Source organism: Fonsecaea monophora (genome assembly GCF_001642475.1).
Source record: "Fonsecaea monophora strain CBS 269.37 chromosome Unknown Scaff4, whole genome shotgun sequence".
NCBI lineage: Eukaryota > Fungi > Ascomycota > Eurotiomycetes > Chaetothyriales > Herpotrichiellaceae > Fonsecaea > Fonsecaea monophora.
The window spans coordinates 120,321-138,741 of record NW_019173935.1 but is presented as its reverse complement, the minus strand read 5'-3'; the positions used below and the strand labels follow the sequence as shown (position 1 = coordinate 138,741).

The 18,421-nt window shown below is 51.5% G+C and overlaps 4 protein-coding genes across 4 annotated transcripts; 3 read left to right on the top strand and 1 right to left on the bottom strand.

The window, feature by feature from the left end:
* Positions 1–595: 595 nt before the first annotated feature.
* On the top strand, positions 596–9,617 carry AYO21_01043 (DNA-directed RNA polymerase II subunit J; the record flags this gene model as incomplete). Its single annotated transcript, XM_022651027.1, has 8 exons — positions 596–850; positions 911–964; positions 1,028–1,093; positions 1,155–1,388; positions 1,456–1,600; positions 1,662–5,911; positions 6,781–7,022; positions 7,076–9,617. The coding sequence occupies 8 exons, from the start codon at positions 596–598 to the stop codon at positions 9,615–9,617; spliced, it is 7,788 nt and encodes a 2,595-aa protein (XP_022516505.1).
* A 714-nt stretch (positions 9,618–10,331) lies between these two features.
* On the top strand, positions 10,332–11,707 carry AYO21_01042 (hypothetical protein; the record flags this gene model as incomplete). Its single annotated transcript, XM_022651026.1, has 2 exons — positions 10,332–11,292; positions 11,358–11,707. 2 exons carry the CDS (start codon positions 10,332–10,334, stop codon positions 11,705–11,707), a joined length of 1,311 nt encoding a protein of 436 aa, XP_022516504.1.
* A 1,296-nt stretch (positions 11,708–13,003) lies between these two features.
* AYO21_01041 (hypothetical protein) lies at positions 13,004–14,160 on the bottom strand (the record flags this gene model as incomplete). Its single annotated transcript, XM_022651025.1, has 4 exons — positions 13,004–13,312; positions 13,370–13,773; positions 13,829–14,024; positions 14,083–14,160. The coding sequence occupies 4 exons, from the start codon at positions 14,158–14,160 to the stop codon at positions 13,004–13,006; spliced, it is 987 nt and encodes a 328-aa protein (XP_022516503.1).
* Positions 14,161–17,873: 3,713 nt separating this feature from the next.
* AYO21_01040 (hypothetical protein) lies at positions 17,874–18,283 on the top strand (the record flags this gene model as incomplete). Its single annotated transcript, XM_022651024.1, has 2 exons — positions 17,874–18,056; positions 18,110–18,283. 2 exons carry the CDS (start codon positions 17,874–17,876, stop codon positions 18,281–18,283), a joined length of 357 nt encoding a protein of 118 aa, XP_022516502.1.
* Between the last annotated feature and the right edge of the window lie 138 nt (positions 18,284–18,421).

Genomic DNA, 18,421 nt, shown 5'->3' with positions numbered 1-18,421 from the left:
AGACCTAACACGAGGACGAATAGTCATGGGGGCGAGAACGAACCAAGAATATCTCGAGTCCAGCCACCATCAACGCAGCTAAGTTTACTAGCACGCGTTATTCTGTTCGTTATCACTTCTCGAACCAGGCTTGTCAGCGGCTTGCATACTCAAGATCCATGCTTTGTTTTCCAATAAACCCAGCCATCCACATCGAGTTGACACATAGTGCATTGTGGCTTTGGCCCCCATATGCAACTTGCCAGATCGGGGAACGGGAACCCTTTGCCTGGCTAGTATGAAGGCCATTCATTCCCCTGCTCAAAACGTGCAAGCTAGATCATTGCTTGGTCATTAGCCTTCACGGAAGTGGCCTGCGTGTTTGTCAATGCTTGAGGCCCATGGAGGAAATGTTGGGCTGAGTATTTAGACACTGAACCATTTTCATGGCAACCGAGCAATGCCAAATTGCTACTCAATGATTGTTACCTGACATGCCACCGTTGCTTCACGGGAGCTCCAATGGAACACTACCATTCAGTCCTGAAGGTTCTAGAGCCAGTTGAGGGTGAGGTTTCGGTCGAGTATGTATGCAAGCTCTATTCGAATTGGTCATATGCTAATCATCCTGAGTGTTGTGTTTGTTCCGGGTCTGGGAAAAGATCATTCGGAATATTGGGGCTCTGGTCTTGACAACCTTGATTCCTATCTGCCCTCCGGGACATTCACTTCCTCTGTGAGGAAGCGAGTTTCGAGATTCAACTACGCCGTTGCAAATAACTTTGGTGGTATATTTACCAGGAAGGGCGTTAGGCGTCAAGCGCTACGTCTTCTTGACGCCCTGGTTGAACGAAGGTCGATTAACGGAGAGGTATGTCTGCTTGCCGCCATGTGACGATGGGACCAGCCCTCCCTAATGCCAAGGATATAGAATTGCAGTCTCGTCTTCATCGCTCATGATGTCGGAGGCACTCTGGTCAAGGAAGTGAGGACAACTGCTTTTCTGCTCAATCATCTGAAACCCTAACCTGTCTGAACCTTTCTCCAGGCGCTCGCTCTGGCCGGCCAAAGCTCTGGGAAATATACCAGTGTCTTTCTGCATACTAACGCTATTGTGAGACGAACTCGAGGCATGGACAGTCGCCATGCTAACAATTGCTGATAATTGGAAGTAGGTATTCTTGGGCTGTCCGCATCGAAGCAATGGACCCTATGAGCTGAGGAAAGATTTGGTCAAGCTCCTGAATCTTCAGATTTTCGGATCCATCAGTGAGTCAGATTCTTGGGCAGTTACCTATGGAATGCCAGATTGGATCCGAGATGTCAACTTTGCTTTCGCTGAGTCGAGACTATCGATTTGGGCCGGAGTGATTAGCGTCTTCTCATGCTATGGCGAACCATCTCTAAGAGTAAGTCGCAACCATCTGTCGCATGGCTCCTTCAAAGTGAACGTCGGAAACTAAATGAAAGAAAAAGATCTTTGACGAATCCGTGGCCACAATGGAACTCCCATTCGAAGCACGCCTAAACCTAGGGGTCGAAATGTCCCACCAGAATCTGGTACTTGCCTGTGAGACTATCGGCTTCAATGATCTCTTAAAACGGAGTTTATGGCCTTGCGGTTCGTGCAAACGTCATGTGCCATGGGCCTCGGGGACATACTAATAGACAATGATGGCCAGGTGATGACCAAGGCTACATTTTATCTCTCGCGTCCCAAACTCCTCCACAATATTCGCTGAATGCGTCATCTAAAGATCTCAGACAGTACGAATGGATCACCACCGACAAAAATTTCCAGGCATGGAAGGAAACTGATGGACTACAACTCCTTCTGATTCGTCTCGACGCTGTCGAGGCTGCCACTGAAACAGCAGAATCCTTATTCCACTTCCTGGACGACAGCAAAGCGTCAGGGCGCCAAGGTGCGAGTTGTCTCTACTACGAATTCATACCGTCCGACATACGGCTCAACTCCATCGAGTCCATGCTGTATCTATTCTTGGCTCAGATGCTTTCCCGATGTCACAACGGCCAAGGCGAGCAAGCGAACATCGGGAGAAGGCTGGTGGGGTTTCTGGACAAATTCGCATGGTTGAACCGAGAAGACCTGCTTGTGATCTTCATGGAGAGCCTCCTTGACCTTGGCACAAGAGATCAAGGCGTTGTATTGGTACTGGGGAATCTACAAGACAATATTACCTCGTGCGACTGGTTCCTGAGTAAACTCAACAGCCTGGCCGAGGAATGCGAGGCAAGAATCAAGGTCATCATCACCACTCTCAAAGTTGCACAGCCAGAACAAACAGCACTCTGGCCAGAGGTTGGCGTCGAGGTTGAAGCGAGTCGTCAGCCCGAGCATCAAGATTGTACCAAAGTCCCAGAGCAAACTGTCAACGGAACTGCCTCGAAAAATTTGGAGAAGACCGAAATCATTCATCGACCAGATCAGAGGGACCTGGCTGGACATCTCGACATTGACTTCTTGAGACTGGCACAGACTAGTTCAATGACAGAAAAGGCTCATACCCTGCTTTCGCACCTCCTCCAAGCATGCAGGGGAGATAATGATTTGCGATTGATGGTGATCAACTGGCACAGAACCTGGCAATCTGATACGTGTCTGAATACTCCGGCCCTACGAGAGCTTCAATCGAGCAATGTCACCCCCAAGGTTGTGTTCAAAGCCATTCTGTTCTCTCTACCTCTGGCCACAGACCGGTTCTTACATGACATTTTGAACCTATTGCTCTACTCGATTCGCCCATTGAGCGTTCTTGAGCTGAATGATCTAGCCCGACGCAACGGGGAACAGGCCGAGAACTTCGAGCTACTCGAGACGCCGACCCTCAGCTTACATCCAAGGTTACAGTCCACCTTGGGTGGTCTAGTACAGGCCAACGGGTACGAGGTCCAATTTGCCCATAGAGACCTTCGTCGATATCTGTTGGCCGACGATTCTCCACTCACAACTCCCACATGGAAGGCTCACCAGGAGATAGCAGACTTCTGCCTCAAACACATCATCAGCATTCGAGGTGGTGATTCCGTTACAGATGAGTGGCCTAGAGGCAGGGCGGCTATTGCGGTCGAACAGCGACACACCTTTTTGCACTACGCGGTGCGATGGTGGCCTCGCCATGCTCTGCTGTCTGAGGCTGGAAGACCGTACTGCACCAATCAGTTTCTCGACTTCTGGAACAACGGTCCTTTAGCGGACTGGGCCAAGATGCACTGGGAGCTCCAAAACCCTTTTACCCGGGGCAGCATCACGAAAGACAACCCTCTTGCCGTTCTCGCTGCCAATGGTCTTTTAGAAGCGTTGTTCCAGGTGAACAATGGACAACTACAATGTTGGTCAAAAACGTCTGATGGTCTGCTTTACCACAGGCTCATCCAATCAGTTGAAGCGGCAGCGGGAAACGGTGAGCTGGAGACTGCTCTGGGAGTCATCGAGAAGCTAGGCGCTCTTCCTGATTCTTGGGATAATGTGATGCTTGCCGCCATCCAGTTAGGCAATCGAAAAGCAGCGACGGAATTGATCAGCCTTGGTCTTCGAAACCTGGAGAACGTTCAAGACCCAACTCTCCTCCTGTGTCGAGCATCATCGCTTGGGGAGACCACTGTTGTGAAAGAGATTCTACCTCTGACAATCGAGACAGACCAACAGAATGCGACGGTTGCTGGACTGACTGCTCTGCAGCACGCCTGTTCCAGAGGCAATCTCGAGGCAGCAGAACTCCTTGTCAACTATGATGACATTTTCTTCAAGACTGAACACAAGGAGACGGCTCTGGAACTTGCCTGTAAATTCGGGCATACTGAAATTGTCGACCTATTGACCAAGGCCGCTGTGTTTCGTTCCGAGGTGGCTGACGTGGCAGACGTGTTTGAAGCGTGTGCGGCGCTTGCGATCAAATTCGGACATCATCGTATCTTGGACCAGGTCTTGACGGCTTTAAAACAGGCAGAGTTCGAGGAGGAAGCTGTCGTGGATTGGGTGACTGCAGTAATCACCATGAAACGCCACAAGTGCTGGAACGTTCTCTGGAGCCATATCAGGGACCTTGTCAATCCGGAGGAGAACAGTTTCCTCAACGCTTTGAAGAGCGCAATTGAGTCTGGGTTCTCACTGGCATATGGTGACATGCTAAAGGCCGAGGGGGCACTCGCAGGGGGTGCCTATGACCAATTGCTCGAGTGTGGCATCGTATTGGACTGGGACTTACAAGCCATCGACGCGATCCTCGCCGCTAGCCGTGAACACTGCTCTCCGGAAGAGCATGCCCAGATGCTTGAGGACGCTATCCATGTCGCGGTGGCGCAACAACGAGAAGAAACCTTGCGCCTGCTTGTCCGCGAGGGAGCGCCGCTCGACAAGCGAGATTGGAATGGTGCCACTCCGTTATTTCGCGCGGTATATGCTCGATGCTCTGGCATTGCTCGCATTCTGATCGAGGCGGGAGCAGACCTAGAGGTGCTAGACGATGATGGTGATTGGCGGCCGATTCATGCTGCCTACGACGATGCAACTACCACACGTTTGTTGATCCAAAAGGGAGCAGACATCAATGCTAAGACAAAGAATGGATGGACTTGTCTCTATTATGCAGCAAAATGGGATAAAGAAGAGGTTCTCGAGGCACTACTCGAGCACAGACAAAGAATCAACCCCGATGCCATACAGGAGGCTTTGAGCGCGGCCGTCTCCAAACTGAACACTCGATGCGTCGGCCGCCTCTTGAGCGCGGGGGCAGATCCTCGGAACCTTCCTTCGCAGGGCTGCGAGGAACTTATGAATGCCGTCAATGGCGGTGCAAAAGACATTGTGAAAATGCTGCTAGAGTTCAACCTGGATCTGGAGAAGGCCAAGGACGTGTACGGTTACTCGGTCTTGAATCGAGCCGTTCTCCTCACCCGCCGTGAAGACGATGAGTCAATTGTCAAAGCGTTTGTCAATAGAGGAGCCGATCTAGAAAGCGCCAGCAATGACGGCTACACGGCTCTTTGCAGTGCGGCATGGCAAGATAACTTGGAGATCGCTCGGTACCTGATCCTCAAGGGCGCGAGAATCAACATTACTGGCGGTCCACATGGTGGGCCGCTCATACGTGCCTGCCGGATGGCATCCTTGGATATGGTCAAGCTCCTGTGCAAACATGGCGCAGACACCAACATCGTCCATCCGGGTGTTAACGGCACGCCACTTCAAGCGGCGCTGCTGCGCGACCCGGGCCCAGAAAAAGATAGCATCATCAAGTACCTGCTTGACGACGCCGAGGACACGGCCGACGCCAATCTGACAAGCAACTGGTGGGGAGGGCCCCTGAGCGTGGCGGTCCTCAGCGGCACCATGGAAGTGATAAGGCTGCTGTTGGAAAGGGGCGCAAAGGTCAACAGCGTTGACAGGGTCGGCCGCCAGGCTATCCACTATGCTCTCTACCGATCGATCGACCGGGTGGAGCTGCTGTGCCGACCTGAACATGGCGCGCAGCTTTTCGAACCTGACAAGATGGGCAGGGGCGCTCTCCATCTCGCGGTTGTCAGCGGTCGTCTCGATCTAGTTCGGTATGTCTTAGACAAGGCCAGAGAGAGAGGTCTGGATGTTGTCAACTCCAAGGACAGAGATCAATGGCCACCGCTCCTCTGGGCCATGCGAAAATGCACTTTCTGGGATGCCCAGTCTGATAACAGACAAGAGATCCTCGAAGAACTGCTCCACCACGGGGCAGATCTCTTCGCGGAAGGTCTGGGCCTTGACCGGAAGTGGACAGCGCTGAAGCTCGCGAACCACTACAACCTGCCCTCCAGTATCATCGATTTCCTGGAGTTGCGTGCCGCCGCATTGAATCGAACTTGGGACAGTTCGTCACGGCATGCGAGAAGAGCCAAACCTTGTAGCGAAAATTACTACTGCGACTCATGTTTGATCGTAAGTGATGACCCCAAGTCCATTGCCCCCCTATTTACCCAAGTTCAATGCACGACCAAAGATGTTTGCTGACAAAGGAGACAACGCCGTAGCTTGTGGTCGGAGTGTATTACCGATGTGATCTATGCGGAGGGTTTTTCCTATGCTTCAAGTGCTACCGGTCGAAGGAGATTGTTCATCCGAGTCACCTGTTTACCGACAGAGGAGAGGAGTACGACTACGATAGTACTGAATATGATGATGAGGACTCAAATCGAGGCCAGTCTGAAGGAGAACCGCAGAGGGAAGAACATAACGACATCGATACAAGTGACTCTAACACAGAGGAAAGTCCCCGAGGACGCTGACATGGCTGAGGTCGGCGGGTAGAAAAGGTCGAAAGGTCGAGCGAGGCAGTAAGACGGTGCCTGTTCAGGCTGACATGGGGTGGTGTGTCGATATGGAGTGGTACAGACAGCCATGAGTTGGATTTGAACTGCGTTAGCCACGCCAGTATCTGCTATACTGTAAATTGATCAGGGATCTGGATCCTGTGCAATTCTGATATTAGATAGTGAGAGTAAAGGGATCGGACATGGTAAGTATCTTTTCTGATCTATTTTGAATGGACGAACTGCATGCTACATTGTAGCTGGCGAGCCCTGGAAGCTTGTGCCTATTTCTGCTTTTGCCCAGGTATCTACGTAGGTACACACGTGGCTCAACAGGCACAGCAGGCATCCGGCACTCCGCCCCAACTGTCTGCACATCGCACACGCACGACGTCATTTAAAATCGTCACAAACGCGAATTAATTAATCGCCTTAATTACCCCACGCGTCAACGACGCGCTCGTTCCTTCTTGCTATACTGAGATCTCGACTACGCAGGTGACTGCTACAACTACAAACTTCACCTGGATGAAATTGACGCCATTAAGTTGCGTCCTCGGACCTCAGGCGATTTTCAGGAACTCACTGTCTCAATTTTCATTCCACCTCAGATTCTTGTCCCGGTCCTATCCTCCGCTTCTCCTGGTCAATCACGAGTTTCGCGCTGTTACATTCAACTCCAGATCTCTCGACCTACGGCCAAAGCCCAATATGACACAAGGGAGGCAGTCGACCCTTGGGTGAGCCCGCAATCATTTTCCCTGTAATGAGAAGCCGGCACTAACCTCTGCAGTAAATTCCTCGGGAGCAAACAGAACGGCAACAAATCAAAAACCCAGTCTACTCTCTCGTTCAACCAAAAGTCAACTCCCAATGGTAAAAAGGAGGACGATCCACCCAAAGAGGAGAATGATGTGACTCTAGATCCGGAAAAAGGACAGGCGGACGACGTCGAGAATAACAAGGGAGAAAGCAACACTTCCCCGAGCAGAAAGCACAAGCTAGAGTCCACAGAAGAGGACGAGGAATCTGATGATGAGCCTGTGGTCAAGAGACGGAGGCGAAATTCTGCGTCCAAAGATAAGCCCAAGGCATCGCCAAAGACAAATGGTGTCTCAAGAACGGATTCCGACCCCGACACCGAAAAGACGTCTTCGAAACCGGTCAAGCCACAACAAGAGGAACCAGAACCATCAGATCGTGCTAGCAGTGTATCAGAAGCTGAAGATGATGTCTCTGCAAGTGAAGATGAGAACCCCAAGGTTGACAAAAAGCAAGTGGCCAAAATTCAAGCCACCATTAAATCAACAGGGAAAGATCCTTATCCTGATTGGAAGGCCGGTGAGCCCGTACCATACGCGGCACTGTGTACAACCTTTTCTTTGATCGAACTCACTACCAAACGTCTCCAGATCACGGCCTACTGTTCAGCCTTTCTCCAGCAAGTACTCCGATTGACCCCACAAGATCTCCTGCCTACGATTCAACTTATGCTGAACAAGCTCGCCGCCGACTACGCTGGCATCGAACTTGGAATAGGGGAATCGCTGATCATGAAAGCCATCGGAGAGAGTTCTGGCCGCTCGTTATCGGTCATTAAGGCGGATCACCAAAAGATTGGTGACCTCGGTCTGGTTGCAGCCAAGAGCAAATCTAAGCAGAGCCAGATGTTCAAACCCAAACCGCTGACTGTCCGTGGTGTCCATCAGGGATTACTCGATATTGCCAAGATGGAAGGGCAAGGTTCACAAGATCAGAAAGTTCGAGCCATCAATAAACTCATGGCATCTGCAGATGTCTCATCCACGAGTAAAACCGTCGATATCACCAAGGACAAAGGAGGTCCTTCCGAAGCCAAATTCTTGGTTCGTTTCCTGGAAGGAAAATTGAGACTGGGCCTTGCGGAGAAAACAGTCATCATTGCATTGGCACAGGCCGTCGTCACTCACGAGGCGACGAAGGAGGGCAAGGTTCCTACTACGGATCAATTGGCGCAGGGAGAAGCTGCCTTGAAAATGGTTTACAGCCAGCTGCCCTCATACGAAGTCATCATTCCAGCAATGCTGGAACATGGCATTTTCCACTTACACGAGACGTGCAAGTTGCAGCCAGGGGTGCCCCTGAAGCCCATGCTTGCCAAACCAACCAAGGCAATCACTGAGGTGCTTGACCGCTTCGAGGGCAAAACCTTCACATGCGAATATAAATACGATGGGGAGCGTTCTCAGATCCACTACATTGCCCCGGAAGCCATTTCCGAATACCCAGCGGCGCAGAATACACTGACCAAAGATCCAAAGGCATTCAAAGGTCTGGCAGCCGTGTTCTCGAGGAACTCTGAGGATCTGTCCAAAAAGTACCCCGACATCCTGGAGAAACTCAATACGTGGATCAAGCCCACAACGAAGAGTTTTGTGCTGGACTGTGAAACCGTCGCCTGGGATCCTCAAAACAAGAAAATCCTACCGTTCCAGCAACTTATGACCCGGAAGCGCAAAGATGTCAAGACATCTGAGGTCACGGTCAAAGTCTGTGTCTTTGCCTTCGACATGCTCTTTTATAACGGTGAAGCGCTTGTGCAGAAAACATTCCGTGAGAGACGAGACTTACTACATGACGCCTTCGTGCCAGTAGACGGCGAATTCCAATTTGCCCAATACGGCGATGCCAAGGATGTCGAAGAGATTCAGCATCTACTCGATGATGCTGTCAAAGCATCTTGCGAAGGCTTGATGGTGAAGATGCTCGACACGGAAGAATCGGCTTACGAGCCTTCGAAACGCTCGAGAAACTGGCTCAAAGTGAAGAAGGACTATCTCTCTACCACAGGTGACTCTCTGGATCTTGTGGTTCTAGGGGCTTACCACGGCAAAGGTAAGCGCACATCCTGGTATGGTGCTTTCCTTCTTGCCGCATACAATCCAGAGACCCAAAATTTCGAAACGGTTTGCAATATTGGCACCGGTTTCTCTGAGTCCCTGCTCGAGGAGCTCGCCAAGGAGCTCTCCGAAATAGTGATTGAGCGCCCTAAACCCTTCTACTCTCATTCGACCGTCAAAAATGACCAGCCAGATGTTTGGTTCGAGCCGCGGCATGTCTGGGAAGTGAAGACTGCGGATCTTACGTTGAGTCCCAGATACCGGGCCGCAATTGAGGAGATGGGCGGCAAGAACGGAATAAGCCTCAGATTTCCCCGGTTCATCCAGCGAAGAGACGACAAGAAGCCGGAAGAGGCGACAACAAGTGCGGACGTAGCAGAGATGTACAGGAAACAGGAGGTGGTGCAGAAGGAACAGTCGGGCAAGACTGGAGTGGATGACGACTTTGAGTATTAAACCAAAAAAGGAATACTACGAATGTCATGACACGAGGTGACCTCCCTTCCGTGAGTTGGTCCATGTATTCCAAAAGAACGAACAATGGAAAACGAGGTACATGAGGAGACGGCAAGGGAATTGAATAGGGCATACAATGTAACCGATCTATTCAAGCCAGTCGTCGCCTTTTTCTCGATTGAGAATGTCTCTAACAACCTCGCCGCCTGCACCTGTCTCAGAGATTTGCAGGTTCGGTACGAGACGCGAGACACAGGGGCATCTTGTGAGCGGAGAAGTAGTACGAGGTATATGTATGCACCTGAATATGCTCTTGGGCCTTGTCTGACTGGGTGGAATTCCTCCGATGATGGCGTAGGCTCGCTGAGACTGTACTCAACCATTTCTTGTCAGACGGCAGAATTAAGTTAATGTGACCATTACCGAGTACACCGCACGTGCTTAACGTGGTTCCTGGATCGGTGACCGTCATCGACGAATTCCCCCCTTGATCATCACTCCAACCTCCCTGCACGCGCATGTCAAAGAACTCGTGTCTCGTCAGTCACCACCCCTGACACAGCAGCTGAAGTTCGCCCTCTTTCCTAGACATACGGTCGCTACGTACCCCCTCGTACAGTCGTTCTACAGCAACAGAGGCCAACCTCGCCGGTCCGCTCGTCTTCTTACCCCTCTCCACAACCTCGCATTGACCACACTTCCCTCCCAACAACTATGGATCTTGCATACGATCATATTGCCGAACAAGCTTACATCGCGGGAGACCGCGCCACTACTCCTACACCTGCAACGAATACCTCGTCAGACACCAATGATACCTCGACGCCAAAGACCACCTCTCCTCGACAAAGTCTCCAGTCAGAGTTTCAGGAGACCTTCAAGGCGTTTTCCAACTCACAATGGGGCGTCAAACTGGGTGGTTTCTGGGGGAATGTCAGAAAACAAGGGGAGAGTCTATACGAGGAGGCGAAGAAGGAGGCAGCTGAAATGGCAGTCGACATGGAAGCCTTGCGCGTGAAGGGCGTCAAGGGGTTGGGGTTCGGTGCAGAACAAAAGGAGGGAGAGAACGATTCGAGCCGGGACGCAGACGCGGATGCAGAATCATCCAGCGCCGGCAAAGAAAGCGAGCAGAACAAGACAATTCAAGAGACGGAGACCTTTCTTGAGCGATTCAGAACGGAGGCCGCGAAGAGGCTGAAGGACGTGCAGCGAGCAGAGGACGCTGCCGACGAGGCACTCTTGAGATTCGGCACAAATATCCGAAACTTTCTGCGGGACGCCGTGTCGGTAACTGCTCCTGACGACGACGACGCTGCCACTGGCAATCGCCAGGCTAGTGAGGTGCTTTTTGAAAGCAGAGACCCTACTTCTGGCAAAAGAGTCATCCACACGAGCAGATTCGATGCGCAGCTACATGTCATCCACACGACGGTGACGAGCTTCACCCAAGACCCCAGCGGAGCGGGGAACCAGTGGGACGACTTTAGAGAAGGGTTCGATATCGACAAGATGACCGCCCGCATTGCAGAAGACCTTGACAAGTACAGGGAGCTGAGAAGCACCATGGAGCAGCTTGTGCCGGAGAAGGTCGAGTACAAGGATTTCTGGACGAGGTACTATTTCTTGAGACACGTAGTGGAGACACAGGAAGAAAAGAGAAAGGAACTTCTCAAAGGTAAGGCAGAGATGTTGACAACAGATGTCGCCGTTGAAGAAACTCCGCTAATCGGTCGATCATAGCATCTGCACACGAAACAGAGGAGGTCGGCTGGGACGAGGACAGTGATGAGGAACCAGCAGCTGCCTCGACTCCCCAGCTACGAAACGAAGCCGTGCCCAAAGTCCTCGTTGCTCAGAACACCAACGACTCCTCCACCACGATACACCAGACACCTGCATCGGCGGACCCGAGCTCACTCAAGCCCGAAGGCCGCCGATCTCACGACGAAAAGTCCGTGGCCGACAGCGACGCCAGCTATGACCTCGTCAGTGGAGCGAACAGCCGGGCACCGGGAAGTCCGAAAGACGACATCGGCCGGTCGCCCACCAGCAAGGTCGAGGAGGAGAGTGACGAAGAGGATTGGGAGTGAGTGAGTGGGTGAGTGAGTATGTGAGTTGCGCTGCTAGTACCACACGATGTACTGCTCTTCTCGATCGTCCTTGAGTTTGACGCAACGTGTAATAATGATACCCCCTCTGCCACCAATATAAAATGTCAAAGGAGTTTCTTTCGTGAAGGACCAATTCTCTTTCAAAGCGTGAACATGAGAGCATGAGAAGATGAGCATCCGTGTGGGATTCAAGTGCCTGGCCCTCTCTCGACTCTATTCTCTTCCCTCCCCCTCCGCGGGCGGGGTTTCGGTGCTGTATGCTCTTGTGAGTTCATGATATGTATATGTTATCCTCGCAACAGCCACCCACCCCTAACGAGTAGGCCCGAATCCTAAAACCCCATACCCCCAAGTCCCAAAGCCAACAAAGTCGCTCAATTTCAGACAAAGTGCAGGTCTTCCCCTTTTTCCCTCCAGAACCGTGTATGTATCTAGCTAGATACATCTATGTATCATCATATCCAACGAACGCTGTTTTGGCTGGCTGGCCGGGCTGAAAAGGAATTGTAATACAATAGCAACATATCTGCCTCGAACATATTTCGAGTACATGTGCACCTCACACCGGACTTGTGCTTTGTAGTTGTGATATTTTGCGTCGATACATACATACCTCGGATACACACTTGAGGCCTGTAATTGTTTGTATATGAAGTACATACCGAGATACATGCCACATGAACTCTACTGGCAAATTGGGCAAGGTCGTCTCAATATTAGGACGATGGGATAAAAGACGGACTAGTTTACGAGAATGCTCGTATGTTATCGCACAAGTGGAGATTCTTCTCCCAAGGTAAGCGTGCCAATGGCAATTCTGCTAGGCTATCTTGGACACCCATGATCCATGCCACATCTGGTACAAAGGGGCCCGGATGCTTCGGCTTTGGAAGCGAATTTGGCTCCTGCGCACGACTACAAATCACTTTACACTTGCTCTCGTGAAAGCATTTCTGTCTCGAGTTCAATACATAATGTATTAGCTATCAGCCCGTTCCATCGGGCCTATTACACTGAAAGCTCCATGCTCGTGCTAAAAGGTACCGTTGGTTTGTCCGTAAAATCCGTTACGCATCAATAGGCACGCTGCGGTGACCATGAACAAGTCAATTGCGCTGAGATTCTGCCCGCCGATTGTTCTTTTTCCCTGCCTGGTGCAGTGGGATACAAGTCGCGCCATTCGAATGTGGGTATCAACAGTGATGTGGAAACAAATCGGAAATTTTTTATCAACCCTCCTACCCGACCCAAATATGGATCAAGTTATTTTTTCATTCACAGCATCATGATGGCAGCCAGACCTGCAATGCCAGCCAGACCGTTGACTGCCACTGTTGCCACTGGCATGGCCGCACCAGTCGCGTCAGATGCCGCCGAAGAAGCAGCCGATGATGCACCGGACGCGGCTGAACCCGTAGCGCTGGACAGACGTGAAGACGCAGAGCTGGCAATAGACGATGCAGAAGCTTCAGCGGAGGATGCAGCGCTCGAGGCAGCAGAGGATGCCGATGAAGCTTGGGAAGACAGAGACGCTGAGAGGGACGAGGCCGATGCGCTCGCGCCAGAGGCGCCCGATGATGCAGACTAGAACCCGTCAGTGATTCTGGGATTGAAGACGTTTTGCAGATCGATGTTACTTACCCCGGCTCCAACTGCGCTAAAGATGGTGGACGTGCCCACGGCGGTGGTGAAGGTGCTGCCTGCACTGTCGGTGCCAGTTGAAAACAGAGTCTCGGTCGAAACAGGAGTCGAAGAGGCGCCACTGCCACCTGATCCGCCAGCAGCACCAAAGATGGTGGATGTGCCAACAGCGGTGGTGATGGTGCTGCCATCGGAAGTGAAGGTCGAAAAGAGCGTCTCGGTAGAAATTGGAGTGGATTCGCCAGAGCCAGAACCTGAAGCACCAGAGCCAGAAGCACTTCCTCCACTAGTGCCAGTAGCAGTGGCATCACTAGCGCCAGTGGCCGTCGCACCACCCACAGTCAAGGCAGAGGTACCAGAGAGAGCACCGACCGAGCTACCGGCACTGGATGCGGAAGCAGCAGCTAACAGTCATCAGTACAATTGTCCGTCTTTGTCCCACAGTCTATCTTTACTCACCATTGCTGCAGTAGTTTTGACCATAGGTAAGAACTGACGAGATATCGGTACCGACAGGGCATGATTCAGCGGAGCAGTCGTGGAGGCCATAGCTGAAGTCAGAGTTCTTGCAGAGGCAGACGACATCAGGCGATCCATTAACTTCAGGGCAACCGAGGGTAGCAGCTTGCGCGATCATGTTATTGAAACACACTTGCTGGAAGACATGTCAGCCAAAATTCTGATCAAGACAGTTTGGAGTACGAGATACTCACACCGCATTGTGGCAAGTCGGCCAGTGTCTGCGCGAAACTTGCGCCAACAAGAGCAGCAGCGATGATGAGGGTCTTCATGGTTGAGGACGAGGGAATCAAGGCCCGTGAATGAAGTTGAGAGTTACGCGACGTAAAGGGTGTGATCAGTAAGATGATGCACCGTATGTGACGACGACGTCGAGAGGTCGTGGGTTAAGGCAGGAAAGAAGGAGAGGACCAAGTCGAGAGATGTGGCAAAGAGGAAGAAAGCAAGTGTCGAAGCGCGAAATGAGTTGACGCACGCGGTTTTATGGGATGTGTCAAAGGGGTCAGGCAGTTGCTGGAAGGTGGAAGTGGGAAGCTTTTTGACTTGGGAAGTGAAGGTCAAGTAAAGGTCAAGCTGGAGAAGTGACGGAAAGTGGAGACGCTGTTGCCAGTGACGAAGCGAGAAAAAGGCACAAGCTCTGAGGATGGATGCGCCTCTGGGAGTACTACAGCATGCAGCAAGATGCAGGACCTAGCGGAGTATTACTCGTAGGCACCCTGGCACCTTGACTATCTTCTAAGGAGTACCAGGGGGTAGGGGGTGTAGGCAATGGTGAACGAACAAACTGTACTCATAGCTCTTGACACCCAGAATCAGGAACCAAGTTTTCCGCAATTCCTTGTTAGACTTTCAGGACGACAAGGGGTACTGGGACCATTGGGACCACTGGGAGCTTTGATGGAGAGGAGGTTGGTGATTGATTGGGTTTGCACTTTGTTCATGCTGTGAAGCTGGCAGTAATTGCAGTAATTGCAGGGATGTCGATGGCAGCTTGTCGTGCCAGTCCGTCACAGGCTAGATCGCTGAGGGTTGCACAGGCTGAACTCTACCTAGGCGTGCCTTGGTGACCCATAGGTGACGGCAGCCACTTTGTGACACCGGCAAACTCGATTTTGGACCAACCGATTATCTGTGACCGCCACCCGTTCAGCCACAGCGGGTCCTCGGGGAGGATCCTCCGGGTGCCTCGCTAATTCCCCCATGCCCCAAGAGGTCCCCCCTAATGCCCGCTAAGCCCCTCGACGTGACCTGAAGCTCTGAAACTGGGCCATTATTACGTGTGGGCGATCATCAACCCTATGCCGAACACACTCTAGTTCGGTTCGATTCGAGCTGAACATCGGGCTTCAGAGATCTTGAAGTCAGCACCCAATCGACAAAGGCCTCGGTGATTCCCGTCCGCCATCATCACCAAACAAATCCTGCATCGGGCATTTGGGCAAAGCGGTCAGGTCATGGACTTCCGTTAGGGCGTACCGATTAATTGCTGATTTCTAGCTTTCCTAGGATGCTAGGGTACACCATCTCAACAAACATGGTGTGCGAATCCAGCCTTGTCCCAGTGTGTCCAACGGACGTAAAGCTTCCCGTGACACTGTTCCTGGTGAGAGTGTAAGAGGTCGAGAAGTCTGGGGTGTCACCGAGAAGCAGCCGCTGCAGGCACCCCGAGAAATGGAAATTGAGCCTACGAGGAGCCACCTAGTAAGCGTCGCTATCTCCACAGTGACGACACGAATTCACTCGTAGTACTGTACTTACACTTGTTAGTCGTAGATGTGGTTCCTCTTTGTACGAGTACGACGACTGGTAGTATTACTGCTACTTGCAAAGTGGCTCCCTGCGCCCAGTCCAGTCCAAGAAACCGCCATCATCACATCATAGTCGGAATTATCAGGTTCGGTGCTTTCCACAAACAAGAGCTGTAATGAATATCGCAATGGGGGTGTTTTTTTTTTCTCATCCAGCCACCTTCATTACAATTGGCACGGCAAAGAGGAGACGCGTCAACCATGACCACCACGGACAAACTACGGTGTTTGCATGGCAAGGAGAATAGATCAGGCCCGGCCTGCTGCAGACCGGTGACACCAGCGTTAGGCCAGTCAACCTTACGCTGCCAAATCATGGTTCCTGTCACCCAATCTTGCTCCGAAGCACCAAGCTTACGCCCAAGAAGTTGTCTCTTGGCCATTTATTCGAGCAGGGTTGTCCGTAGCTACAGCGCTTACTAGTAGTAGCGTGTTGGGGCTTCCCAGTTTCGGCACCACGAAAACATTACCATTTTGCCATTGAATCAATCACCTTTCTCATGTTTCTCCCCGGTCTCTTTGCCTTGTGAGCTCTTGCCAGTAGCATCTCATTGTTTCAAGGCGGAGATTGACTCTCTGCTGCATCACCGTTCAACGCTTTGGGTCTTGTACACGCCTTCTCCAGTCTGTCCTGTGTCCACATGAGGATTGTGATTGGCACCGATGTAGGTAGGTGATCAAACCTAGTTTCACTGATCTCTCCCAGCCACTTCTCGATTCGTGAAGTTCATAGTGTTGGAGGAAAAGGCAGACTGCGCCTACCGAGTACAATTATCAGCCACGAATTCGGTATTTTAGTCGGCTTCGGACTTACTCATTCATGGCCTCCACAAGATCCTTCGAGTGGTCTGTGCTGAGGTGTCGGTTGTCCGAGAAATGTGGTGGAGCAGTTCGCTAGGCTGCTGACGCCGTGCTCCTAAGTGCAGGGATGTGTACGAGGTAGGTGTCTAAGGTAGCCGAAAATCTTTCACGACCGTCCCTAGTATGAGGTTGTCTTTTGTCGCAAGGCAGAGCAGTACTCTTGCACCGGAACATCACACTCCATCTTTCAAGGAGCGGAGAGACAATCTGTCAGGCAGAGAGAGCAGGGTAGGAATCTGCAGCTTAGAGGAGCATGAACCCTTTCAAGATTTCTGTCTAGCATGAAGTTTCTGGAAGGACTCAGTCGAAGTATAGTCGCACCGGAAACAGAGTTGCTTGGCTTTTTCATATCGCTATACCTCGTATTGGTGTACGAGGTATAACCTGTAACATATGAGTGAAGGCTGATAAGGGATCGGCATCATTGAGATGCACACCACTACACCATGCCATGCCCCAAGTAAAACATGCAATACACGCAGTACTGCGCCGTAGTCCATTTCGCGTCTTTTTCCTTCCCCGCACTGCTCCCCGCACGACACACGATGGACGCGTTGATTATTGAATTGCCCTTTGTTTACGTGACTCTGGATCTAGAAGTGACTTTGCCGATTCTAATACATCTCAGTGTCACGGATTTGTTCATGTTTGGCAATACAACAACACAATACAAAGCGTGTAAACGCGTGGGTCCCCCTCACTGACGATTCAGCAAACTCGGACCATGTCTGATATGGCGGAGCCCGGTGGAGACCTGGAATTGGACCAAATTCTCCTTGACCCCACCGCCGTGTTCCGTGATCCTGGCGCCCCTCCACATTCCGAGTTACTGTCCGTTGTTAACGAAATGCAAAGTCTCATAGCAAGGAGAGCACCACGTCCTTCAACTTGGTTCAGAGCTTCACTGAGCTGGGTTGAACACGCCACGCTCACTCAACATTGCAATAACGCTGGCTTCGGGCAGCATGGACTCGAGTATGAAAGATCAGGGTCGGGAAAGACGACACTAACATTCAGCCTATAGGTATAACTACTTTCCCCAAGCTCAGACATTTACCCTACGTATCGGTCGGACCTTGGTGCATGAGATTCTCCTCCATGAAGTTTTGCACTTGGTTGTGACTCGCTTGAGACGATTGTGCTTGACCAATCCCGGTGTTGAACAATGTATCGATTGTATCAGAACTCGTGGCCGGGCCCCTTATAACATGGTCCGTAAAGGTTGCTGTCACGACACAGACGCATAGATCAAGCACAAAGCGGCACGCTACCCAGGTGTGGTCTTCGAGGTAGCATCCTCCCATAACAGTGAGGAGATGGAGGAGCTTGCAAGACAATACATCATTGAAGGTGGTGGAAATACTCGTCGGGTCGTGTTTCTAAGTGTCAACCATGGTGCTTCCAAGAAGGCAACTCTCAGTATTTGGAAACCACAAATAACTGCAAGGAATGACGATTCACTACCAATGCTGTCGGTAGAGACGGAGGTAGCCAACCTGGTACGTCCTTGCAGACTTCTGTTTATCCGCGTCTATTGACTTTTCGACCACAGACGTTCCGAAATGCCGATGGTGGACCTTCTTCGGGCTGGTGGATGGCGTTTCCTGTCGCAGATTTCGCCCCCAAGTTGTTGATCCCCGAGTCCGTCCTTTACGCGTCGATTCACATTTCCTCCAACGACCTGCTTACATGTCTCGGCGAAGTAGAAGTTGAACGGCGAGCGTGAAACTCGGGAGGTGGTTTAGTCGATCCAGATCTACCTCTTCAATTCGATGTCCCCCCAGCGTAGGTTGCTGCGGCTGAAGAGTAAGCAATCCTGATGAGGAAATCCCGGGAGTAAAAGAAGATATGTGGACTATCACGT